General features: G+C 41.0%; 1 protein-coding gene across 2 annotated transcripts in view; it reads right to left on the reverse strand.

The window, feature by feature from the left end:
• The window catches only part of MACROD2 (mono-ADP ribosylhydrolase 2), a 2300803-nt gene that overhangs the window by 223642 nt on the left and 2049897 nt on the right, over positions 1-27264 (reverse strand). For both annotated transcript variants that reach the window (XM_040248281.1, XM_040248280.1), the window contains exon 9: positions 7390-7471. In XM_040248281.1, the coding sequence (XP_040104215.1) occupies positions 7390-7471 (82 nt within the window). The remainder of the gene's footprint in view (positions 1-7389; positions 7472-27264) is intronic.

Here is a 27264-nt window from a genome sequence, read left to right on the forward strand (position 1 = left end):
TCCAACAAAGAAGAATCTATATTTAAGGGCAGAAATCATCTCCAGTAAAATTCATAATTTATAAACATTCATAATTCTATGTCTATTAATTTTCTCTACTAGTAACTTTATACAGGTCATACATGTGTTTCTAAATGTGTATATTAATACAAATATATTTCTCAAGCTCATTTTTAAGGCATTTTTGCAGCTTTATAAAGTTTATCATTTTATTCTGTACTTAGAAATGCCTCCCAAATATATTGGTGGGTCAAATGGTTCATTATTTTGCTATGTCTATCAAAAAGAGAGTGAAATTTTCAGCCTCTTTTCTATTTGATTTTCTCAAATAGTTTTTGAGTCACACTCAAACACAAATGAAATTTTCTATCTAAAGCAAATCTTCCTCTTAGAGACAAGTGGCAGGTTTAAGAAGAATACAACTTCATCCTGGAATCATTTTCCTATTTTATTATTTTTCTCAGCTACTTACTATTTGAAAGGTACATATTTAATTATAGTTAACTCTGCATAAGTCAACATGAATATTGTGTATAAGCTATATAAATTTCCTACTTGGAAGAAAAATTGTACAAATCTAATCACTTTCAGGGTCAAACAATAAAGAGACTATGGATAAATTTTTTTTAGTCATAGTCACTTTCTTTGTGAATGAGTCAACTGAGTTTGGATACTGGTAGGGGATTGAAGATTTCTAATATCAAATATATTTGTGAGCTCACAAAGTGATATTGTCAATGAATGGTTACTAACCCAATGGTCACTGATAAAAGTGAAAACTTTTAGCCAAAGAAATCATAACTTTTGCTTGAGGTATGTAGAGAGAATAATTGGTGAATTTGTTCTTCCTTGTTCTGCCTATTAGCTTCACCTCTACACTTATGCATTAGGTGTATAAAAACTACATAACAGTTAACCACACTTTCTGAGATTATTACATTAGATCTCCTAGGTAGCAATAATGAGCAATACCAGGAGTGGGCTGGAGCTGCAAGAACCAGGCAGTTGGGGCGGGAGTAGCAGAGGCACACACAAAGAAATCTGTGGGTCCAGAGTGAATGGGGAGAAGGCAAACCCGGAAGACTAGACCAGGAGAGGGTTGTGAATCTAGGGAGTCAAAGGTCAGGGTGAAGGCACAGGTTCAAACTCCAGCTAAGTGTGGGGAAGCTATTAGCAAGTAGAAATAAACCCGATCCAAAGGCAAAGCCTGCTTTGGTGGCCTGAATGGTAAGAGAGAGACGGTCACAGTAGAGCAGAGTTTCTCAGCTTCTGTACTCTTGACGTCCGTGGTCGGACATCTTTGCTGTGAGGCTGTCTTGGGCATTACAGGGTGTTGAGTTCCATGCCTGGCACCGACTCTTTAGCTGCCAGCAGCACTTCCCTTCCTCTAGTTGTGAGTGACAAAAATGTCTCCAGTTGTTCTCGGAAGGGCAAAATCACCACTATTTGGGAAACCCTACAGTAAAGAAATTTGACTTTCCCTCCCAAAAAAGGGAAAGTGGTGACTTGACCCTATCTTTCAAGTTTCCAGCATGAGGATTCTTTGATCTAATCTCAAAACTGAGAATCAGACATTCTTATTATGAGGAAAATTAATGTCCTTAAATTCTCTGTTAGGACTTAAGAGTTCAATTAAAAAAAATTGACTTCCACATTCAAGATCAGAACTTGTGTTTTTACGCTTTGTTTGTTATATTCACTGAAAACTACACAAAATAAATCCTATCCACTGAAAAATCCAAACCTTTTATGTAAAGAACAAAGAGATTTCTGACTTGAATCATACAAATATTACTTGCTGTAGGCTATGAAATGACACATGTAACTATAAATTATTTGCAACTAAAGTGTATGATAATTCCATAAGCTGCCACACCAGACTTCTAACAAATACTTCCAGAAAGAAAAAGTCATGTGTACTTCACCCACAGAAAGACATAAAACTGTTCAAAAAAACCTCTAAAGTTCCTAATGCATTTCCCTGATGGGCTCTATTAAGGGCTAAATGTGTCTCCCCAACACTCATATTTTGAAGCCCTAACCATCTGTCCAACCAGTCCATCCTAAAGGAAATCAGTCTTGAATATTCATTGGAAGGACTGATGCTAAAGTTGAAACTCCAGTACTTACGGCCACCTGATGCAAAGAGGTGACTCATTTGAAAAGATCCTGATGCTGGGAAAGATTGAAGGTAGGAGGAGAAGGGGACGACAGAGGATGAGATGGTTGGATGGCATCACCGACTCAATGGACATGAGTTTGGGTGGACTCTAGGAGTTGGTGATGGAGAGGGAGGCCTGATGTGTTGCACTCCATGGGGCCGCAGAGTTGGACATGACTGAGCGACTGAAATGAACTCTCTATGACTACCTGGAGGTAGGGTTTTAAAGAAGTAATTAAATTAAAATGAATTTCCCGGGGTGGACCCTGATCCAATATGAATGATGTCCCTGTAAGAAGAGGAGATTGAGAAAAAGACACACAGAGGGAAGACCACATGAAGACACAGGAGAGAGACAGCCATCAGCAAGCCAAGGAGAGGGGCTGACGCATAAACCAGCCCCTCCAACACCCTGATTCTGAACTTCTAGTCCTCAGAGTTGTGAGAAAATAAATTTCAGTTGCTTGAGCCATCCAGTTTGTGACACTTTATTATGGTAACCTTGATAAACAGATACAGACACTTTTCCATCTTCTCCCGTGATCCCCTTGACTTCCTAGTGACTGCTTACCTACAGAAAATTGTGCCACACGACCTGGATGAGTTAGATGGAATTTCATTTTGAAATCTATAATATGGTACCTACTTGACTCATATTACAGTGGTTTCATGAGGAAAAATTCAGATATTAGAAGGAAGAGAAGCCTAGCAGATTTGAAAAGTGATGAGAATCAGATGAAATCAAGGAGACTTTCTCGATGCTCCAGGTGCTTCTTAGGATTTGACCCCAGCCTTCTCAGAAGACCCTCTTATTACTTGTGTGGTGACAGATACCATTCTCAGCTTTAAAACACAGCTCTGTTATTCCCTAGCTGAATGTCTCACTTTTCTGAAGTATGCATCATTTTCCATATCAAAAAAGTAGGGCTGCTATGGTGCTGACTTTCTCAGAGTTATGAAGATTTAACTGATTTAACTATATATCTTATGACTGATAGACAGCAATCCGTAAGATTAGCTATTACGCCTGTTAGTAACATCAAGCAGGAGTTATGCACGTGCTGTCTCTTTATTATGAGCATTTCTAGTCTAACTTCTATTGTTTTCCCTTTCATTTTGCCTTAGTCTCCATTATGAAATTTAAAGACATGGGACTACAGTATCCCCAAACACAGAGATCTGGTTTAATGTAAAAAGGACTTTTCCCCCTAAACTATGACAATTACTGCATTGGGAAGGGTTAAGAAGACTAGCTAGATAATCTGAAGTTAGTCCAGGGAGTATGTGCAAGTCAGAAAAACTATATTCCAATCAAAGATAGTATGGTCATGAATTAACCATAAATTCAAATTATGGACATAATGTATATCACCTATATTAGCAGTCACATATTCCATTAGAAGTTACTTTTATCTCATATTTCATATTTAGAATTTACAAATGGCTGATGCCTCAGCATTGCAGAAATACTGAACAATATTCGAGGATTGTGACATTTCGTTTAAAAATGTACTTACTACTATAAATATGTAATAGAAATCATTTCATGAGCACAGCATGATTCAAAGCACTGATGTGAAACTGAGAATGATTTTATTATTATTTCACTCGCTCGAGTGCTAAGATGCATTTTGGATTTATTTAAAGTAGCAATTTTCAAACAATAATTTATTTGCATAGTTATTAATACATTCTAGACCACTAAAACTGTCCCATTTTTTAAAACTTGTAATATGATTTTTGGCTTTGCATCACTGGAAACACCCGCTGATGGATAGATTTGTTTTAATAGCAATGCATTATACTTATACAATTATTTTTTTTCTCATATGTTAGAGTGAAAACAAGTTTTCATTTTCAGAGGTTTAAAAATGAATATGATGTCATTATTGCCAAATATATCAAGGAATCTGAAATTTATAAAATCTTATAAATCATGCTATGGTGTTGACAAGACATTTACAATCACATACCATAGCAAATTGCATTTTTTACATGAATGGACATTTTCTTTTAAGAAGACTTTAAAATACAGAAATCTGCTCACTATGATTATACAGGAAATAAGCAGAGAAGATGTAACAAGGAGATTGAAACAGAAAAAAGCCATGAGATTATGGAGAGAAGAATTTATTAAATTCAACTCACATCAGCAACTACTTATTAAACAGCTATTATGTGCTTTATATTCTGGAAAATACTGAGTTGCTTGAAAAAATGAATACAAGTGAAACAAGGAGGGGAAGAAGCAGGAGGAGGAAAAAGAGAAAAAAGATCACAACCCTGATCTTCCTCATCACATGGGGGTCTCTCTGGATTGACGTTATGTTCCAGTTAGGGGGACATTGTAAAGTCCCAAATGAAATACACTTAGCAGGTTCACCTTTCAAGTATAACACTACAGAGGACTTTAGATCACCCAGGAGAACTTAGCCCATCTTGACCATCTGCACAGAGTGGAACACCTCCAGCATTTTCTGTAGCTATTCCGTAGCTAGGCAACCAATCCTGATCTGAGGGTGGAAGGGGCATCCTCTCTATCATGAGGCTCTGAAAGGTCACTTAAGAGGGTAACAGGAACCAGCAGCCTTCATTCACAACTTCCTACCTGCCAGAATCACTAGTTAGATGAAAGACCACTTGAGATGGACATAAAAAAAAATCAAAAAAATCTTTCTGAAAGGCAGGCACCACAGTGTTCATCAGTTCAGTTCAGTCCCTCAGTCATGTCCAACTCCTTGTGACCCCATGGACTGCAGCACGCCAGGCTTCCCTGTCCATCACCATCTCCCAGAGCTTGCGCAAACTCATGTCCGTTGAGTCAGTGATGACATCTAACCATCTCATCCTCTATCATCACTTTCTCCTCCCCAGCATCAGGGTTTGTTCCAGTGAGTCAGTTCTTCACATCAGGTGGCCAAAGTCTTGGAGCTTCAGCTTCAGCATCAGTCCTTCCAATGTATATTCAGGACCAATTTCCTTTAGGATTGACTGGTTTGATCTCCTTACAGTCTAAGGGACTGTCAAGAGTCTTCTCCAACACCAAAAGCATCACTTCTTTGGCATTCAGCTTTCTTTATGATCCAACTCTCACATCTATACATGACTACTGGGAAAAGCATAGCTTTGACCATATAGTCCTTTGTTGGTAAAGTAATGTCTCTGCTTTTTAATATGCTGTCTAGGTTTGTTGTAGCTTTTCTCCCAAGGAGCAAGCATCTTTTAATTTCATGGCTGCAGTCACCATCTGCAGTGATTTTGGAGCCCCCAAAATAAAGTCTGTCACTGTTTCCACTGCTTCCCCATCTATTTGCCATAAAGTAATGGGACCAGATGCGATGATCTTAGTTTTTAGAATGTTGAGTTTTAAGCCAGCTTTCTCACTCTCCTCTTTCACTTTCGTCAAGAGGGTCATTAGTTCCTCTTTGCTTTCTGCCATCAGGCTGGTGTCATCTACGTATCTGAGGTTACTGATACTTCTCCTCACAATCTTGAATCCAGCTTGTGCTTCATCTAGCCTGGCATTTTGCATGATGTACTCTGCTTAGAAGTTAAATAAGCCGGGTGACAATATACAATCTTGACGTACACCTTTCCCAATTTGGAATCAGTCCGTTATTCCATGTCCAGTTCTAACTATTGTTTCTTGACCTGCATATAGGTTTCTCAGGAGGCAGGTAAGGTGGTCCAGTATTCCCAACCCTTTAAGGATTTTCCACAGTTTGTTGTGATCCACACAGTCAAAGGCTTTGGTGTAGTCAATGAAGCAGAAGTGGATGTTTTTCTGGAATTCTCTTGCTTTTTCTGTGATCCAAAGGATGTTGGCAATTTGATCTCTGGTTCCTCTACCTTTCCAAAATGCAGTTTCAACATCTGGAAGTCCTCAGTTCACGTACTGTTGAAGCCTAGCTTGGAGAATTTTGAGCATTACTTTACTAGCATGTGAGATGAGTGCAATTGTGTAGTAGTTTGAACATTCTTTGGTATTGCCTTTCTTTGGGATTGGAATGAAAACTGACATTTTCCAGTCCTGTGGCCATTGCTGATTTTCCAAATTTGCTGGCATACTGAATGCAGCACTTTCACAGCATCATCTTTTAGGATTTGAAATAGCTTAGCTGGAATTCCATCACCTCCACTAGCTTTCTTTGTAGTGATGCTTCCTAAGGCCCACTTGATTTTACACTCCAGAATGTCTGGCTCTAGGTGAGTGATCACACCATCATGGTTATCTGGGTCATGAAGACCTTTTTTTGTGTAGTTCTGTATATTCTTGCCACCTCTTCTTAATATCTTCTGCTTCTTGTTAGGTCCATACCATTTCTGTCCTCTATTGTGCCCATCTTTGCATGAAATGTTCCCTTGATAGCTCTAATTTTCTTGAAGAGATCTCTAGTCTTTCCCTTTCTGACTTTTCCCTCTATTTCTTTGCAATGATCACTTAAGAAGACTTTCTTATTTCTCCTTGCTATTTTTTGGAACTCTCATGGTAGTTTGAATTACCTGGAAGCTGTTCTTTAGTATGGCTGAAAAAAGTGCATAGGGTACTGGGACGTAGTGGAAGTATAAAAATAGCAAGGTATTCACAGGCTGGAAGAGGGATAGTGGGGGTGATATTCAAATGAACCAAGTAGTTAATGGCATATTCGATTAATGTAAATCATTTACTCAAGGTTCTTTAATAACCCTGAGGTTTCTCTTACTTTCTAAAAAGTAGCGTGAAATAAGATGAGAGCCTACCTTTTTCAGATTGCCTTAGAAAGGACTACTCTCTTCACTGCAATTTGGGGTGAGAAAACTGGGGAGAAGACGGATGGAATGCAATAATAATCTGCATTGTGACTACAAATATTAATGGGTTTCACACAATTTCTAGACCTGAATGACTTAAAAGTGGGGGAAGAAATCACAGGACATGAAATTTAGGGCAAGAGAAAATATCATTTGGTCCAGCCCCTCACTTTTGATGTGAGGGGCTGAGACTCAGGAGGTGAACCACCTTTCCCAAGACAACACAGTCACCTGGCCGGAGCAGGAGGTGTACAGCCTGGATTTCCTGTCACCTCCTTTAGATCTTAGCAAGGAAAACACAAGTTGTCAGATGTGACTGGTGTACGGAAACCACACTTGTAACACTGTTTAGGCGGCAAAATAAAGTAGCAGAACTACAAGTGATGTCCTCATGGTTTCACCTTCCAATTTCAGAGGAAACAAACTGCTTTACTCACCTGCTGGGAAAAACTCGCCCATTTTCTTTTTGTAGATTTTGAAGTCGACCTCTAGGAAGACACAGAAGATGATCCGATCCACCTAGGGGTAAACAATAGATACCTAAAGTGAGAGGAAATATGGCAAATGCATCCCCAGAACATGGTCTTGGAAAAAAAAATAAACAGAAGACCCTCTCACAGATTTTTGGTGCTATACTGCTCACTCTAAGAGAGCACCGAGTGAAGTTCACACGTGTGTATGTGTGTGTGTGTGTGTGTGTGTGTGTGTGTGTGTGAATGCACTCTCTATGTAAATAAACCCATGGGCAATGTGGTGGAAAGATGTTGTATAAATCAAATAAGAAATAATAAATGACAATAAGCCACTTTGCAGCAAGCTATAAATAAGATCTGAGATTCCACCAGGATACCTAGACTTTTATGTTCTGTTAAACAGCCACACGAGAGGTGTACAGCAGAATGACAATAAAGTATGTCAGTAAACAGAGAGCTCTTTGTCCTACCCTTGTTAAACAAATATATTTATCAAAACTGTTAGTATTTGAACATGACCTAAAAAGCTGCACACAGTATAATTTGCATGCAGTCACTTGCTTTTAGCTTTACATACTTGGAAATGCAGCAGAAATAAACTATAATTAGTTGACAGTACATGAGGCCAATGTAACTAATCTGGTAGGTTATTACTGAATAAGGAAATGCCACTTCAGAAGTAAAATGTTCGCACAGTCCCTGTTTTCTGTTTCAAGAGCTTCTGCATGTAAGGAATTTCTCTGAGACATTCCTAGAGTAACTGGCACCAGAGAAGAGAGAGGCGGTATACCTAACAGCTCACGGATATCTGATATTAAATCAGTGACTCAGTTTGTGTCTTGAAAACTAACACCCCCTTTGTTCCTTTATATTAACAACGTACAAAAAGTTAAAAATTACTCCATCTGTCAAATTGCAACTGGCAATTGAACGGAACATCAGTGAGGAACAGAAGTGGGGTGTATGTGTGACAGGACAGGAAAAAACCCAAATGGATTTCATCTACCCAATCTCTCAGCTCTCCCAGCCTGTAGGGGACCGAGTCACATGAGCCAAGTCCCAGAGTTCCTAGGAGGAGAGCGATCTACATGACTGGGAGGGAAGGGAGAGAATTAGGACACGAAGAATCACCAGGGTTCCCTGATGGAGGCTCAAAGAGGTGGCTTCCTGATCCCTGCACAAGGCTAGGCCCCCAGCTAAGTGGACTGCCTCTTAGCTAGTCACTGGACTTTAACAAAAACCATGCATCCCTAGCCACTGTTCTCACAGGGTGGAGAGAGTACCTAGCCTTCAGAAATGGAAGGACTAGGGTACAAATAACCCTGCTTTCCTTTCCCTCCATTCACCTGAGTTTCTGGTGTCCAGTCCTGCCTACATGGCATTAGCATTTTCAACAAACGTAAAAACTCACCATCAACTCACTCTCCAGGTTATGTATACATTTAGTTGAATCAATGATTAACTATCTGTACAATACTGAATGCTCACCTCCAGTTTCCCTATGGTGTGTTTATGCCCTGTTGCTAAAGATAAAAATCATAATGTTGAGCATTAAAAATGAGTTACAAAAGGATATACATGCTCTGATGCCACTATACAAAATTTTAAAACACAAATATACAAGAGTGTAGAGACTCATTCATAAGCACTGACTCCTAGAAACCTATGTAGGAATATTGCATATGAACTTCAAGACAATGGTGATTTCTGGAAATGGAGGGAAGGTAAAATGATGGAGTGAAGTGAAGTGAAGTGAAGTCGCTCAGTCGTGTCTGACTCTTTGTGACCCCATGGACTGTAGCCTACCAGGCTCCTCTGTCATTGGGATTTTTCCAGGCAATAGTCCTGGAGTGGATTGCCATTTCCCTCTCCAGGGGATCTTCCCAACCCAGGGATCGAACCCAGGTCTCCTGCATTGTAGACAGACGCTTAACCGTCTGAGCCACAAGGGAAGTCCAAATGATGGACTGGTAAGGCTTTAACTGAATAGTGAATATTTTATTTATATAGAAAGAAAAGAGATTCAAGAAAAGATATGGTGATGGGTAACCACTATTAACTATGGGAGTAGGTACATAGATATCATATTCTATACTCATCCTATACGTTTCTATATATATGAAATACATCATAATTAGAATCCTAACATTAAAAATAAGATTCTGTTACTATTCAGTCATAAAAATGAAATAATATCATTTGCAGCATCATAGATAGACCTAGAGGTTATCATACTAAGTCAGAAAGAGGACAAACACCATATGACATCACTTAAATGTGGAATCTAAAATATGGCACAAATGAACTTATCTATGGAACAGAAACAGACTCACAGACATAGAGAGCAGACTTGTGCTGGCCATAGGGAAGGAGAGGCAGGGTAGGGATGGGGTGGGAGCTTGGGATTAGTAGATGCAAACTATTTTATATTGAATGGATAAACAACAGAGTCCTACTGTACAGCTCTGGGAACTATATTCAATATCCTGTGATAAATCATAGTAGAAAATATGAAAAAGAATATATATATAACTGAATCACTTTCCTGTATGGCAGAAATTAACACAATATTGTAAGTCAATTATAGTTCAATAAAATAAGTTAAAAAAGTAAGATTCTGTGTTAGACATACTCTACTCTTCAGCTTCAGTAAACTACTTATAATTTCCAAACACCGTAATTATCTCACTTCTGTGCTTGTGATGGTTGACTTTTTTCTCCAGGCTTCAAATGATCGGATTATTTCTAAAGTCCTCTAATTGAGATCAAAATCAAAACAAGAAAATTTGGTTCAAAGCAGATCTAAGAAGAACAAGCCAAGCCAGACAGTCTCATTTGTACTCATTTCTCCTTATTTTTATGTTTGCAATATAAATTGTGGAATTAAAAAAAAAACAAGACTTATGTTGCATGTGTGTGTGTGGAGTACACATGTTGAGGGGGAGGGAGGGTTAGTGGTAATGTTATTCACTGCTATTAAGTGTACTTTTAGACACTACAGACTAAATCCAGATTTTTAAACTATTGCATGGAATTATAATCCACCTTTTAACACACCTTTTACGGTTTGTTACCATGGAAATGGTATGGGTCCAAAATTTAGCAGCCTGATTTATTCTTTTTCTTTTTCCACAGAGAGAAGATGGATGATGAGGGAGAAGTACTTTTACTTTAAACTAATTGGGTGGCCCAGTTCTCTGCCCTTATCCTCAGGCATAACACTGAAAATATCTTGGAAGCAAGTTAAACCCAAGAATTAACGTCATTTGCCAAGTACTTGTTATATACACATATGTCCGTGTATTCTCATACATATATATGCTTGGGGTTATTGTTGGATAAGAGCTCATTTAGCTGGCAAGCTCCGTGTTTATAAACTCATTATGGGTATTGGTAACCACTTGTGGTGGACTGTATTTTCCAAGATGGTGTGCAAGACACCCCATCCTTCAGGTCCCTCTCAAGATGTAATGCTGACCATCCTCTCATTGAGAGGTGGGGTCTATATTAAACCTGGGAGTGCCTTCTCTTGAATCTGGGAGTGCCTAGAACCCTTGCAGAAATGATATGTGAGTTCTGGGTCCATGTCATGAAAAGTGATACAGTTTCTGCCTGGTTCTCTTGGGATGCTCGCTCTCATACCTAATCATTGTGCCCCGAGAATCAGAGGTCCCTGGAGAATTCATGTGCAGAAGGTCTAGCCAACAGACCGAGCTGGCAGTGAGTTCTGTACTCACTACAGCAGCTCTAGGGTCCCGGGTACCGAGAGCCACATGGATGTGGCAGTTTGTTCCTGTGGTTCCGCTTTGCCCCCATGGCTCCCACTTCGTCTTTGCTCACTTCCATTCAGCATCCAGCTGTGCTCATGACCCTCCTGCCCTGCTCACATACTCCAGGCCTGGTCAGATGTGGAGGCCATGATCTTCCACACACGTGCTCAGCACCTCCCTCTGCTGGGCCCTAGTTAGGGGCTCTTCTTTGTTCCGCCAGAAGTCATCCCCTTCTGGACACTGACTTCCTCAGTTTCTCACTGTTGAATAAGTTCTAATTCCTATAAGAAAACTCTTATTTCATATCTCTCATAAAGTTCTGCTTCCTTGTTTATACTAAACTGATGTAATCTTTAAATCCTTTAGTTGAATATTATGGTGAAGAACATAACACAGGGCAAAGAATAATAAAAAGGCTCCTTTATGAAAGGGTATAGCCTTTCAAGGCTACTCAGAGTCCACTGACTTTCTTCAGTCTAGATTTTGGTTGGTCCTAGCCCATCTTCTTGGTGAACTTCCTGAAGTATGCAGGTGATATTTGGTAGTTAAAGAAACTTCTGTACTTAAAATGACTCACATTCATTTTTTTTTTAATGTACAAGTTATTAGTAAACTCAGATGGGTCCTTAGGCTAAAACATATTTGCAAATAATATAAAAAGTGACATTAACATTTTTAGGAATTGATGACATAACTGTAGTTCTTGTTACAATCTTAAACTAGAATCTTACGAAGATTAGGGTAATGCTCACCTTTACATCAGTGCTCACCTCTGTATCGTGTAGGTACTGACACATAACAGGAACTTTGTAAATATTCCCAGAGTACTAGTTAAGGAAAACAGACCTGACTAAAAGGCAAGTTTATGTCAGTTGTATTTCAAGGGTACTTTAGTTCCAGAACAAAAAATGACTTCTTTTGGAAAAACACAAGACTTTCATTTACATTTGTCAGAGGACCTGAGTACAGAGTTATAGAGGGGTCTGGATGTTTTACAAAAAATAGAAAAGAGCCACACAAAAGGTGAGTCATTTATTGTTACTGATTGTCATCTTATCCAATGAAACCATGCCAAATACAAAGGTGCCTGAGCCCAGAATTGATGTTTTTATACAGGGTGCTTCTTAGTTTCATAACAGAAACAATGATGGTACCTGTAAACTATGATGTTTTAAAAATTTTAAAAACCTTTCTAAAGTGAATAAACAGTATCAAATATTGGCAAGGATGTGGGTTAACAAGAACTTTCATATACTGCTTTACAGTCACTTTGGAAAATTATTTGGCGTACCTACTAAATTAGCTGAATATGTACATACCCTTACAACTCAACAATTCCACCCCTAGGCAGACACCCAGCAGAATGTATATGTATGTTTACAAAAGGACATATACTGCAACATTCACAGCAGCACTAATTTGAAGTTATCTCCAACTTCAGTTCAGTTCAGTTCAGTTCAGTCGCTCAGTCGTGTCCGACTCTTGGCGACCCCATGAATCGCAGAACGCCAGGCCTTCCTGTCCATCACCATCTCCCGGAGTTCACTCAGACTCACATCCATCGAGTCTGTGATGCCATCCAGCCACCTCATCCTCTGTTGTCCCCTTCTCCTCCTGCCCCCAATCCCTCCCAGCATCAGAGTCTTTTCCAATGAGTCAACTCTTCGCATGAGGTGGCCAAAGTACTGGAGCTTCAGCTTTAGCATCATTCCTTCCAAAGATATCCCAGGGTTGATCTCCTTCAGAATGGACTGGTTGGATCTTCTTGCAGTCCAAGGGACTCTCAAGAGTCTTCTCCAACACCACAGTTCAAACACATCAATTCTTCGGCGCTCAGCCTTCTTCACAGTCCAACTCTCACATCCATACATGACCACAGGAAAAACCATAGCCTTGACTAGATGGACTTTAGTTGGCAAAGTAATGTCTCTGCTTTTGAATATGCTGTCTAGGTTGGTCATAACTTTTCTTGCAAGGAGTAAGCGTCTCTTAATTTCATGGCTGCAGCCACCATCTGCAGTGATTTTGGAGCCCCCCAAAATAAAGTCTGACACTGTTTCTACTGTTTCCCCATCTATTTCCTATGAAGTGATAGGACCAGATGCCATGATCAATACGTGAACCGTGAACTCCCTGATGCTCAAGCTGGTTTTAGAAAAGGCAGAGGATCCAGAGATCAAATTGCCAACATCCGCTGGATCATCAAAAAAGCAAGGGAGTTCCAGAAAAACATCTATTTCTGTTTTATTGACTATGCCAAAGTCTTTGACTGTGTGGATCACAATAAACTGTGGAAAATTCTGAAAGAGATGGGAATACCAGACCACCTGACCTGCCTCTTGAGAAACCTATATGCAGGTCAGGAAGCAACAATTAGAACTGGACATGGAACAACAGACTGGTTCCAAATAGGAAAAGGAGTACGTCAAGGCTGTATATTGTCACCCTGCTTATTTAACTTCTATGCAGAGTACATCATGAGAAGCGCTGGACTGGAAGAAGCACAAGCTGGAATCAAGATTGCCAGGAGAAATATCAATAACCTCAGATATGCAGATGACACCACCCTTACAGCAGAAAGTGAAGAGGAGCTAAAAACCCTCTTGATGAAAGTGAAAGAGGAGAGCGAAAAAGTTGGCTTAACACTCAACATTCAGAAAACGAAGATCATGGCATCTGGTCCCATCTCCAACTTGGAAGCTACTTATTGCCCACAAAGAGTAGAATGAATAAATTAATTGTGATCTATTCATAGAAGGGGCTTCCCAGGTGGCGCAAGTGGTAAAGAACCTGCGTGCCAATGCAGGGGACATAAGAGACATAGGTTCGATCCCTGGGTCAGGAAGAGCCCCTGGAGGAGGGCGTGGCAACCCACTCCCGTATTCTTGCCTGGAGAATCTCACAGACAGAGGAGCCTGATGGGCTCCAGCCCATAGCGTTGCACAGAGTCGGACATGACTGAAGTGACTTAGCATGCCTGCACGCATGCATACAAGGGGATACACAAACTGGAAAGACTTGAAAATTTATAACTACACACAATAATACAAATTAAAAATATTGAATAAAAGAATCCAGAAAAAAATGAAGTTCACACTGGATGGTTCCATTTCTATAAAGTTTAAGAATGTTAGAGAAATAGGAAGAGTCACCAATGGTGTTAACAATTAATATAGCAAATTACTCTGGGGTGAGGGTTGGTGAAAAGGGACCCAGGGAAATGCTTGGGATCCTGGTTTTCTATCTGGGCGCTAGCTCTATAGATGCGTTCAGTCTGTGAAAAGTCATACTTAGGATCTGTGTTCTTCTCTGAATATTATACTTCAATAAGAATTTTTTCTAAGGTTGAAAGTCTTTTGTTACAGTTGTCTTGGTCAACAATCAAAAATCCATTTTCACTGACTTAGAGGTCAAAAAAGTCCTTTAAAAACTGACCTTCTGAAGGCCATCTCTCTATATACTTCTACTGATGCCAACTAGCTCACCCATCAAGGCATAAAGGAGTGAAAATGTATTTTTTTCCACCAAGATATCCATTAATCCACAGTTGGGGGTTTTATGCCCCATAAACATGATGACATAAGTTCTATTAATCTTTCTCAGCATCACAGCCACTGCCCCTGAAGAGGGTTATGCAGCAAAGCAGGTTTGGAATATCTGTGGCTGACCTCCATTTTTCACAGCTACCAGTCCTAGGGCAGCTGACACAGCCAAGATTATCGTGGGTTCAGCGATCCTGGAAGAATGAATGGAGTCTGATGAATGCAACTTGCTTCCCCAGTGACAAACGACAAACACTCAGAGACCTAGCGTGCAGGCAAATACAGCCTTAACTGAAGAAGGGGGTTTCCTGTGTAAATTCAGCCTGATGGGCAAGCAGACTGAGGTTCAGCCTTATTGACAGATAAACCAACAGCCTCACCAGGACAAGCTTGGATATTGGGGATCTTCCTAAAACAGTGGCTGCTGCTAATAAGTGAATTAAATTACAAGGCTTAAGTATCAGCATGACATGAGGAGAGGTTTTGAGATGGATAGAAGACCAGGACAATTGGAGCTTGCTTGGGGCTTTGGGTAAGTCAAGTTTAAATAGAGTTAGAAAGGGATACAGTCACTACTGAATAAAGAACAAAACCAAGAAATGGGTACATTTCTGGGTCCTAGCCCCTTCTCTTTGATTCTGTGGAGTAAAAGGAGACCAGTCTCTCCTCACTCTTGTATATTAGTTCTGGTGTCATTATATAACAGATGACCATAAACTTAGCAACTTATAAAGCAAAGTTTTATTGTCTCAGAGTTTCTGTGGGTCAAAAGTCCAGACTGTACATAGTTGGGTCCTCCACTGGGGGTCTTTGAAGCTGCGATCAGGTGTCAGCTGCCCTGCAGTTCTCACCTGAGCCCAGGGTCCACTTACAGCCTCATTCAGGTTGTTGGCCGACTCTAGTTCCCTATGACTATAGGACTGAGGTCCCCAGTATCTTGCTACTGTTGACTGGGGACAGTTTTAGCTTCTAGAAGTTACCGGCAATCCCTGTCATGTGGCCTTGGGAGGCAGTTCAGGATATGGATTCTTTATTCTTTCAGGCCAGCAAGAGTATGTGTCTACGACTTCCTCCATCTCCAACCTGCAGATTCCTTTTAAGAGTTTGGGCCCCCTCAGGAAACTCTCCTTTTTAATGAGCTAAAGTGATTACTTTCATTACATCTTTTAAAAAGTTTCTGTTGTCTAATTCGGGGAGTGACCACCCCATCATATTTACATTTACAGGAGAAGACAGACAGGGGCTATGGGCTTGGAGGTATCTCTGTCTCCTGTCCCCCTCAGTGAGTCACCTCTGTGTTCCAACACCAGCTGGCTGTGTTCCAACCTGGACTTGACCACTTAGCTGCTCTCTGACCCTGAGCATGCCACTACCTTTTCTAAGCCTCAGTCTCCTCTCTAAAATGGAAACACTGACCTTGTGGGGGCAGATATATTAGTTTCTCCTGTTGCATAACGAGTGACCCCAAGCTTTGTGGCTCAGAACAACCCCTGACTATTAGCTTGTTGCTGCTGCTGCTGCTAAGTCACTTCAGTCGTGTCCGACTCTGTGGGACCCCATAGATGGCAGCCCACCAGGCTCCCCCATCCCTGGGATTCTCCAGGCAAGAATACTGGAGTGGGTTGCCATTTCCTTCTCCAATGACTATTAGCTTAGGGTTCGGTAGATCAGAGCCCGCCTGGTGTGACTGTGTTTTCTGGTCAGGGTATCAAAAGGCTGAAATCAAGGTGTCCTCAGGGCTGACTGCTAATCTAGAGGCTGTGAAGAGAAAGCCACTACCAAGCTCTTTCTTGTTGGCAGAATACAGTTCCCTGCAGATGAGAGCTGAGGTCCCTGTCCCCTGGCTGACAGTCAGTTGGAGTCCACCTGCCTCCCTCGCCAGATACCTGCCTCCGTCTTCAAGGCACTGAAGGTGAGTTAAGTCCTTCTTGGTTTTGGATGTCTAACTTCCTTCATATCTGACATCTAGACCCAGATATAAAGAACTTTTGTCATCTGGCCCACTTGGATGGTCTCCCTACCTTAAGGTCAACTGATTTGGGACTTTAATTACATCTGAACAACCTCTTCCCCACATATTCAGACCTAGATTATTGTTCAAACAACTGGGAGAAGAGATGTGTACACCAGTCACTGGGAATCTTGGGAGAATCTCAGAATCTTTCTGTCACAGCTTGCTGTAATGACCACTTAAGACAGTCTATGTAAAGTGCTTGGCAAAGGGCCTGACATGCAATAAGCTCATAAACATTGATTGTTTATAAAGTTATTATTCACAAGGTACTTGAAACACTTAGCACAGCACTGGCATATAGATAAAATCACTTCTATCCTGATCTTTTAAAACAGGTCAAGGAAAAGTATAAGCCAAAGAGAGACACTGGAAATGCTTTTACTGGCTGGTATGCAAAAAGGTCACTTTATTCTAGTTCCAACTTTGCAGAGGAATTCTAACTTTAAAGAAACATTTACAAAAATGGTCCATATTATATATAAAGCAGCTTTTTTTCTTTTTTAGTTTGATCATACCAGCCAGTGAGAGAAAGGGGAAAAAAAAAAGAAAGTTGAAATTGCAGTAATGGAGACGATTTCACAGGACCCTCCAGGAGTCTCAGGTCTGATATTTTAATATTGTTGTCAAATGTCACTGAATATAATTCTTTTGGCTCTTGAAGGTATTAAGTATGTCTGTATTTGTGCACTCCACCACAGACACTAGTATTCTGATCTCTAAATTACAGAATGAGAAAAATTTTCTTTCTGTGTTTCCAGAGACATTCGGAGGAGTTGGAGAGCATTCATAGTCCACACACACTCAAAGGGCATCTTTGCATTTTGAAATTGCTTCTGCATGCATAAAAAGAATCCTTTATTGTTGGGGGCTTTTTGCAAACTCAGTTCATCTGTCATTACTCGGTGGCAGCACAATTCAGAGTCTTCTTGTTTTGTTTTGATAAATTGCTCTTTTTGACTTTTCTTCAACTTTATAAGAAAAAATGGTCATGGAGCCAAAGAACCAAGACTTATTTTGACTTGAGCTGGAGGCTCATTCATACAAGTTAATTTCCAAACCTGCCTTGCATCCATCAAAGTGGACACCCTTGTGAATGACACATCTCTTGTGATCCTTGAAGCTCTTCCATATGCTTCACAGAGAAGAGAGATAAACACACACAAGGGCTTAGGACCTCTGGTTCTAAATGATAGCATGGTAATAAACATGCCTTGCCCTGCCCTGCCCTTGAAATCAAAGAAACCATCCTCAGATGATTGGCGGGGAAGAGGGGGACAGTGCCAATCCAAGATAAAGAACAAGTTCATGACTGGGGAGGGGTTTTAAAAAATTAATTAATCTTTGGCTGCACTGGGTCTTTGTTGCTGCTTGTGGGCTTTCGCTCGTTACGGTGCATAGGGGCTACTCCTCCTTGCATGCACAGGCTCCTCATGGTGGAACACTGGGTTCTCAGGGCACAGGCTCAGCAGCTGGTACATGGGCTTTAGCTACTCCACAGCACGTGGAGTCCTCCCAGACCAGAATCAAACCTGTGTCTCCTGCGTTGGCAGGTGGATTCTTACTGACCGTAACACCAGGGAAGTCCCTGGAGAGGGTTTTGCAGTGGGCTACTCACATCTGCTCCTCCCTTCAGAGCCAGAGCAGTCTTGATTCCCAGCTGATGGAGGTGCCAGGGACCGACAGCTCCGATGAGAGCCTCTCAGAGGACTTTCCTCTGCTGAGAGGAGCACCTCACCATCTGAGCCTCTCTTCTCAATGTCAGCCTGTGTACAGGGACCTGCTCACCCAGCGGCCCAAAGGCTCAGACCCCTCCCTTCAGCTTGATGCAGTTCTAAAGGACCAGCTGTTATGGGCTGAACTATGTGGCCCCCTCTCTCAGAACTCATACCTGAAGTCCTGACTCTCAATATCACATAATGTGACTGTATTTGGAGAGAGAGCTTTGAAATGGATAATTCAGTTAAAATGAAGTCATCAGGATGGGCTTTAATCCAATATGACTGGTGTCCCCAGAAGAAGAGAAGATTAGGACACAGCATACACACGAGGAGAAGACAGCCACCTACAAGCTAAGGAGAGCGGCCTTAGAAAATTGACCCAGTTGATCCCCTGACCTCAGACTTCCAGCCTCCAAGAAGTGTGAGAAAATGAATTTCTTAAAACCACCCAGTCTGTGACACATTGTCATGGCAGTCCTAGCCAGCCTATTCACCACATCAGCATTAGCGTGCCTGGTGGGCTCAACCTCTCCCTCTGCCCAACTCTGCTTCCCTCCTTGAGCTCCCTCTCCCCGCAGGGTACCCATTGAGAGTGTGATCCACTAAAACCTCCTGCTTGCAAACCTCCTTCTCAGTCTGCTTCCCTGAAAACATGACCTATGTCAACAATCTTCTGTTTTGGGCAGTCTGAATGATTTTCTTTTTATGCCCATTTCTAACATCACATCCAGGGATGCAAATGGCAAGAGCCAATTACACAGCAAGCCTCCTGCCTGCCTTAGGTCTGGCCAACAGCTGACCACACTACCTGCTCCTTATGGAGAAGCTCCTGTGCTTGGGCTGACCCAGGGTTAGGAGGCCAGGATTCACTTTCACAGAGCATTCAGAGTCAACATAAGCCATAAATGTCATCCAAATAAAATGACAGTAGTTTCTTTGAAACAGGGGTCCCATCTAACACTCATTATTGATAAATGAGTCTCAAAGCTCTTGGCAGAGTCTGTTATGAGAATGGGAAGTCAGGCCTGGGAGCAACTGTGCAGTGCCAGCCATAGGAAGTCAAGGTAAAGTTTGTCCTGACGTGGATGAAGCTTCCCAGAGCTGAGACACACTTCTGCAGATGCTATTTCTTGTTTCTAGTGCCAGGCATATACTTTCAATTAAAAATAATAGATTTCCTTTTGTGTAAGAGGTGGGTTACTTTGATGGGTTTTAACAAATCCATAAAAATGAGTCCACATGGTCTGAAGGTTTGGTCTGGAGATGTGAGGCACTTTGGGTCCTGTCCATATCCCCTCGGGCCTTAGGGCTGTCAAAGCCTGAAGCCTTTCTTAGTGACAAGAGGTTCGAACCAAACATCCAGTAAACTGGGATTTTGGAGAATGAATGCTTCCCAACCCAGGAGTTCTCAAGCAAAGATCAGATGGACTTGATGTTGAAAATATCTCCACTGCATCACCCTTGAGTGGCAAAAATCAAGAGTTCTTCAAAGGGAGAAACTTCTGTTTGTGCAGGGTCGAAACTTGATTGCATGTCTCTCTTAACCTTTCTCACCCCTACTTAATCCACAAATAATTTACCTAAACTGTAGTCCTTGTTTTAGAGTCTGCTTTGGGGAGAACTCAGACGATGAGAAGAAAATTGGTCAAATTCAACTTAGCCTCTCAGTATTCTGCCTACAAATCATAGAAAAATCAACAGAATTCCAGAAAAACATCCGCTGCTTCTTCATTGACCATGCTAAAGCCTTTGACTGTGTGGATTACAACAAACTGTGGAAAATTCTTACAGAAATGGGAATACCGGACCACCTTACCTGCCTCCTGAGAAACCTGTATGCAGGTCAAGAAACAATAGTTAGAACCGGACATGGAACAATGGACTGATTTCAAATTGGGAAAGGAGTACGCCAAGGCTGTATACTGTCAACCTGCTTATTTAACTTAAATGCAGAGTACCTCATGCAAAATGCCAGGCTAAATGAAGCACAAGCTGGAATCAAGATTGCCAGGAGAAATATCAATAACCTCAGATATGTAGATGACACCAGACTGATGGCAGAAAGCAAAGAGGAACTAAAGAGTCTCTTGATGAAAGTGAAAGAGGAGAGTGAGAAAGCTGGCTTAAACCTCAACATTCAAAAAACTAACATCATAGCATGTGGTCCCATCACTTCATGGCAAATAGATGGGGAAACAATGGAAACAGGGACAGACTTTATTTTTTTGGGCTCCAAAATCACTGCAGATGGTGACTACAGTCATGAAATTAAAAGACACTTACTCCTTGGAAGAAAAGTTATGACCAACCTAGACAGCATATTCAAAAGCAGAGACATTACTTTGCCAACAAAGGTCCATCTAGTCAAGGCTATGGTTTTTCCAGTAGTCATGTATGGATGTGAGAGTTGGACCATAAAGGAAGCTGAGCACCGAAGAATTGACGCTTTTGAACTGTGGTGTTGGAGAAGACTCTTGAGAGTCCCTTGGATTGCAAGGAGATCCAACCTGTCCATCCTAAAGGAAATCAGTCCTGAATATTCATTGGAAGGACTGATGCTGAAGCTAAAGCTCCTATAATACTTTGGCCACCTGGTGCAAAGAACAGTCTCATTGGAAAATAACCTGATACTAAGAAAGATTGAAGGTAGGAGGAGAAGGGGATGGCAGAGGATGATATGGTTGGATGGCATCACTGACTCGATGGACATGAGTTTGAGCAAGCTCCGGGAGTTGATGATGGACAAGGAAGCCTGGTGTGCTGCAGTCCATGGGGTGCCAAAGAGTTGGACACAACTGAGTGACTGAACTGAACTGATCCAGCCTACAAAGGCTGATTTAACATAACTTAGCTTCTGACTCAGTTAAGGTATAGACCTCCTGCCCACACTTTGCTGTCACTCGCATGGTACACTCAATACCCTTCCAGCGAGAAGACAGTGCCAGGAATAGGTCTTTTGACTCAAAGTTCTTCTTCACAATATAGTCCATGACATGAAATTACCCTTCCAATGATGGAGTTATTGTGCATCAGGCACTCACGTGGCGCCCTTGTCAACCCTGCTAACCCAGCTGCAAACCCCTATTGTACATTTCATACTTCAACTTCTAAGAACGCTCTGTTTCTGTTCCCTTTTATTTGATGAAGAACATCTGCAGAGGTGGTTCAGCTACAAAAGTTAATAATTACTCTCTTTTCGTGTGTCACCGTAATTAAAAATTTCAAGGAAGAATTGTCATTCATTGTAGCTTATTGAGGTTGCTCATGGTGCGGATAATGCTTTAGGAAGCCCACAAATCATGACCTTAAAAAAAAGCCATCATCAGGAGAAACAAAACCTCTCCTCAAAATAGGGATGCTATGCCAAGCCGTGAGGTGGCTCTGAAGCCTGCTCGCATGGCCAGTGATGTGGGGGCCGCCCGAGAGCCTCACACATCATTGTCCCTGCATTCGCATTTTCCCGAGGTTTCCATCCGTATCTGGCAGTCTTGTGGATGCCAGTTATGGTTCAAAGGACGCTCATTCACACAGCATCCCCCAAGAGCATTTTGTGAGGACAAAAGCTGTTTTTCTCAAGCTGGTGTCCCTCCCATTCCCGCCAGAAAGGATCTTTTTGTTCAAAAGACAAATACCAAGGGGGACAATCACTCTCGAGTAATTTTCCATACATTCATGTCTTACACAATAAGAAAGAGCAAACCAAAGAGCTTCTAAAGTGCCCCCAGAGGGCTGGGGGGTGGTAGCATTTGGGTATGTAGGTGGCATTTTTGTGGTCTGTGGAGTGTGTAGAAGACAAGGACGGGAAAGAGAGCATTTTGTTTACATCTCTCCTCCCAGCCACCCTCGGGCCTCTCTTTAGCTCCTCCATCAAACACTGTCTGCTCTGAACCATGGATTGTTAGTTTCCATTTATATAGATATATTTATCTATTGTACATAATATATTTATAATACCTATTATACATATTATACATTTATAATAATGTTTATATTATATATTACACATATAGATATGTTTATATTTATTTATATATACTTTATTGACATATAGTTGCTGTACAATATTATTTTAGTTACAGGTGTATAATGCAGTGATTATGGTGTATAATACAGTGATTCCTAGTTTTTAAAGATTATACTCCATTTATACTTATTATAAAATACTGGCTACATTTCCTTTGTTGTACACTATATCCTCAGAGTTTATTTTGTACATAATAGTTTGCACCTCTTAATCCCCTGCCCCTACTTTGCCCCTCACCTCTCCCCATTGGTAACCATTAGTCTGTTCTCTACACCTGTGCATCTGCTTCTTTCTTTGTTTCAACTTCCAATGACTCTCTTGAAATGTCAGATGAAGGAATGTGTGTCCAACCAGAACGTAAATCCCTGGGGGAGACACACATTTTACTTTAGTCCTGTTTCCATTTGGCAGGCGATGGAGCCAACTGCAGGGTAAAGAAAAGGCCCTCAGTCATACTGCTTCCTGGACAAGGAGGCTCTGAACAGCCTGATGACCAAGCTCACTGACTACAGGACTCCAAAAGAAGGGCCATTTGAGGAAAAAGGACGGCCCTGACTCCCTTCCCTCTCCCCTCTGTGGTTCATCCACATCCACGCCATCCTTCTACACCATACCACCATCACCCGGACAGGTTGAAATAAAGTTGATTCCCACTTCGTACTCTGACAATCAAATACAGCTTTCAGCTGTTTATCCATTAAGTTTTTTTCCAGATGTCTATCAGAGAATGCCCTCAAGAGTTAAGTCTCTCTCAGGGACTCAACATGGCAAAATACCTCCTGCAAAATGTTATTTAATTTTGAGTTTTGCCACATGGTCTTTTGTTTAATGGACTGCATAAAAAGCTCATGCTGGTAGGCATATAGAAGCAGCGTTTCTCCTCTGAGTGTTTATAGATCCTCAGATCCTCAAGGAAGACAGGCTCCACCTTACAGGAGTTTCAAGTCCTACCTGGCACACCGTTGCATATACTCCATAGGGGCTGGACTCCACTCCTGCCAGAAAAGTATGAGTGTCTGACATAGAGCCAGTGTGCTTGGTATACTGACACGTGTGCATGAAAGAGAGAGATCGGTATACGTAAAGATATTTGAACTTCCAGAAGCATTTACCTTTACTACTACAGTGTTAAGCTATACTCCAGTCTTCTAAATCCTACATTTTAAAACCAAATCCATCATGAATATCAAATCTTCTCAGGGAAACAGAAGAGAAAGGACTAATAGTTACTGAACATTTCTCTGCTAGACTCTAAGGTATGTGGTTTCAACTGCATGAACCCAGGTTATCCAGAATGCTCCCTGTGAAATCACTATTATCTTAATTTTGTAGTAAGAGAATCTTTTCTTTCTTTTTAAGAAAAACAAAACAGTGAAAACGGTAAAAGAATAACCAACCTACCAAAAATAAAAACAGAAAAGGCAAGACTAGAGCATAGGAATGTCAACTGCATGTCAACTTTTATAATCACTGGGGGGAACATGGGGAAAAAAATGAACAATTAAAGTCAAGTATCCACTAAGATTATTTTAATAGAGGGTAACAGAATGACGGCTTTCTGAAAATAGCCAACAGATGTTCCCCTCCCCCATCATTACACTGAGTCTTGTTATGTAACGTCTGCTGCTGTAATCCCTTAAAAATCTATTTTTTTAGACTCACTTCTGTGGCAGCATCTGTGATGCTAAACGCTACAGCGGCTGTTTCCTGGTTTTCATGGATGCCAGTTACAGGTCAAAATTTAAGAGCAGTAAAAATAAAGACTGTGTTTGCATTTTCAGCAGGAAAAATGATGCCTCATTCACATCAGGGCTGTATCCAATAATGTTCTGTTCTTCCATCCTTCAGCAGGAGGGAAGTGCCCAAATTACAAAGATGTGCAAGTGTAATTGGCATATTGGCAAAATTTAGAGTAACTAGTCAATTGCTAAGGGAGATACATTCCTGAAGTAACATTGCCCACAGTCCACACTAAACTTTCCACCTGAAGTATGGACTTGTTCCATGAACTTAACTGGATGATTTATTTGCTGAAAATAAACCAATTCTCTATGTTATATTCTAGGGAAGATTGGGGAGGGGAAGCCAACATTTAATTTTGTGAACAGATGTAAAAAGTATTCAGAAAGACCCACTGATGATGTGTTCATTGAAGAACTGGAACCAGGATTATACTGTGCTATTTAATTTCTATGTTGTGAAACACAAAGGCACGTTCCAGAAAACAAATTATTTAAAATATACTTAACTCCTAAGGTAAACATTTTGGAAACTGGATGTGGAGAAGCCAGAAACATTTCAACTATGTTGAGGCCCCACCTTGAGAAAAGTACTGGGCTTTAGGGAATCATTTAGTCTCTTTCCCTAGGATGTTGAACATCTCACTGCTAACATTGGTTTATCATCCATTCCAGGATAAAGGAACCTCTATGTTTTCCAAGTCAGTCACCAGCTCTAATCTTTGGGCATGGAGAAGGAAATGGCAACCCACTCCAGTACTCTTGCCTGGAAAATCCCATGGACAGAGAAACCTGGTGGGCCTCAGTCCATGGGTCACAGAGAATCCGACACAAGTGAGCGACTTCACTTTCACTTTCACTTTCTGTAGCCAGTCGGTGTGAAATGGTTAATGGAAACTTTCTGGACTACATTCTTCACGGGTTTATAGAAGACCTATTATGGCGTTCTTCATGTTGCTCAGTAGTGAAAAGACCATATTTTCTCTTTTGTGTCCAGCCAGGAAATCACTATTTATTTTTTCCTCCAGCCAAAATGGACTAAAACCACAGTCTTGCTGCCACCACTGGGAAAATGCAGTAGACATAAAAGTCAGGGTCCTCAGATTAGAGAACATTGCTGCTCCATCAAGTCAGTATGTTTCTATGCGTGCTTCCACTTTGCAGAATGTACCAGAGGGGCAAGTTCAAGTAGAAATCCACTGAAAATAGATGAAAGCAAACTAGCAGAAACCGTGACATCCCAGGTAGCCTAGTGTGGGACAAAATCAGCAAAAGGGGTCTCTGCTATAATAGTACTGCACAACATTGACCTAACGTAGCCTGGAATGTGGAGCCTTATACATGAGGGTCCTCCCACACCCCAGCTCACAGATGATGACCTGAGAAATTCTAGCCTATTGCAAGTATTTCCTTAAACATACACCTTTTGTCTTAAAATCCCATTTAATTTTTCAAAATGCTGCTCAATTATATATTTATGCCTATTTTAGTATAAAAAAAAGTTCCCTAAATGTTGGTGTAAAACCGAATCTCCTAGAAGTGATGGCACTTTTACCCCATGACTTCAGATCTACCTAGTATTTGACAAGGCTCCTTTACAGATAAGCCATGTGGCTTTAATGAGAAAGGTACTCACTTCATTCTGGAGTCTGGGATAGAATGGAAAAGAGAAAAGAGAAGAGGCCCACATTCAGGCCTTTCAGATTTTGTACGTGGACTTGGCCACTTACTATGTCAATTCCAGTGAATTACTTAACTTTCCTAATAACAGTATTTTTGCCAATAAAATAGGGCTAATTGTATACTGATACCTCAGAGGTGTCTAGAATATTCAATGGGATGATATATGTGAATTAATTATCACATAGTAACTATTGAATAAGGGGCAGCTGTCCCTCCTAACAAAGTTTGATGTGGCCTGAGTGCAAACTCACTAGGGCACCTCTCCAGGGCATCCAGTGTGTTCTGGAGGCCACAATAAAATCCTGTGAATTCCTAACACACCTAACTACTATACTCCCCCACTGACAATGGCCTCTTCTCTACACATGTACAGTAGTATTGCCCTTTAATATGCTACCTTATATGACTCAGCTCCTTGACCAAGAAGTACAACCAGAAGAGAGGCATCATACCTTATGTATCCTCACATCTCCCAAAGCCAAAGCTTTTAAATGTTAGTGAGCATAAAACCTCTAGGATGCCAAGTAAAACTGCTGATTCTTGATCCTCCTTAACAGATAATATGATGTGTGGGTTTGGAGGGTGCCCAGGAATCACCTTTTTAATGAGTATTCCTCATCCCTGGGCATTTCTATGTAGCTGGTCAGTGGTTCTTCCCATGGTCTCCACATGGTCTTCTTGTATGAAGACCAGTCATTAGATTTAGGGTCCATTCTGATTCGGTATGAGCTCATCTCAATGAATTGCATCTGCAAACACTATTGCAAACAAGATGACATTTTGAGATCCCAGGTAGACATGTATTTAAGAGGGGCACTTTTCAACCCAGTGCACCCCCCAAACCTTGACTTTGAGAACACTCGCTTCATTAGCAGATTAGACTACAGAGTAAGTGAATGCAATTAAGAGCTGATCTCTTAATGTGCTAGGTAATTATTAGAATATTTGATGATGTTTGTAAAATAATTTGCTCACAACACAATTTTATGCTTCCTATAGAAATCCTATTCACTAGGATATTTCTGATAAAATCTGCTGCTGACATGTACCCTGGTTCATCAATGAGGGCTTTTTGTACTGCCTTGTATTTTTCCCTATCTTTCCTCATGTCACTGTGTATCAAATATGGAGCTGGCACTCAATACTGAGATGAATGTATATATTCACCTTGCAAACAGTGACAGGGCTTACGGAGGAACCAGGATATGTAAGCCAGAAATTCTCCTGATTTCATGGAGATATTCCCACACAAGGGAGAGCATCCCTTACACAAATACTATAATACCAGATGGACTCTGCACAGAGTTTGCTTATGAAGCCTGCTGCCACCACTTACTAGCTGCATGCTG

Source organism: Oryx dammah, unplaced genomic scaffold (genome assembly GCF_014754425.2).
Source record: "Oryx dammah isolate SB20612 unplaced genomic scaffold, SCBI_Odam_1.1 HiC_scaffold_10, whole genome shotgun sequence".
NCBI classification, from domain to species: Eukaryota; Metazoa; Chordata; class Mammalia; order Artiodactyla; family Bovidae; genus Oryx; species Oryx dammah.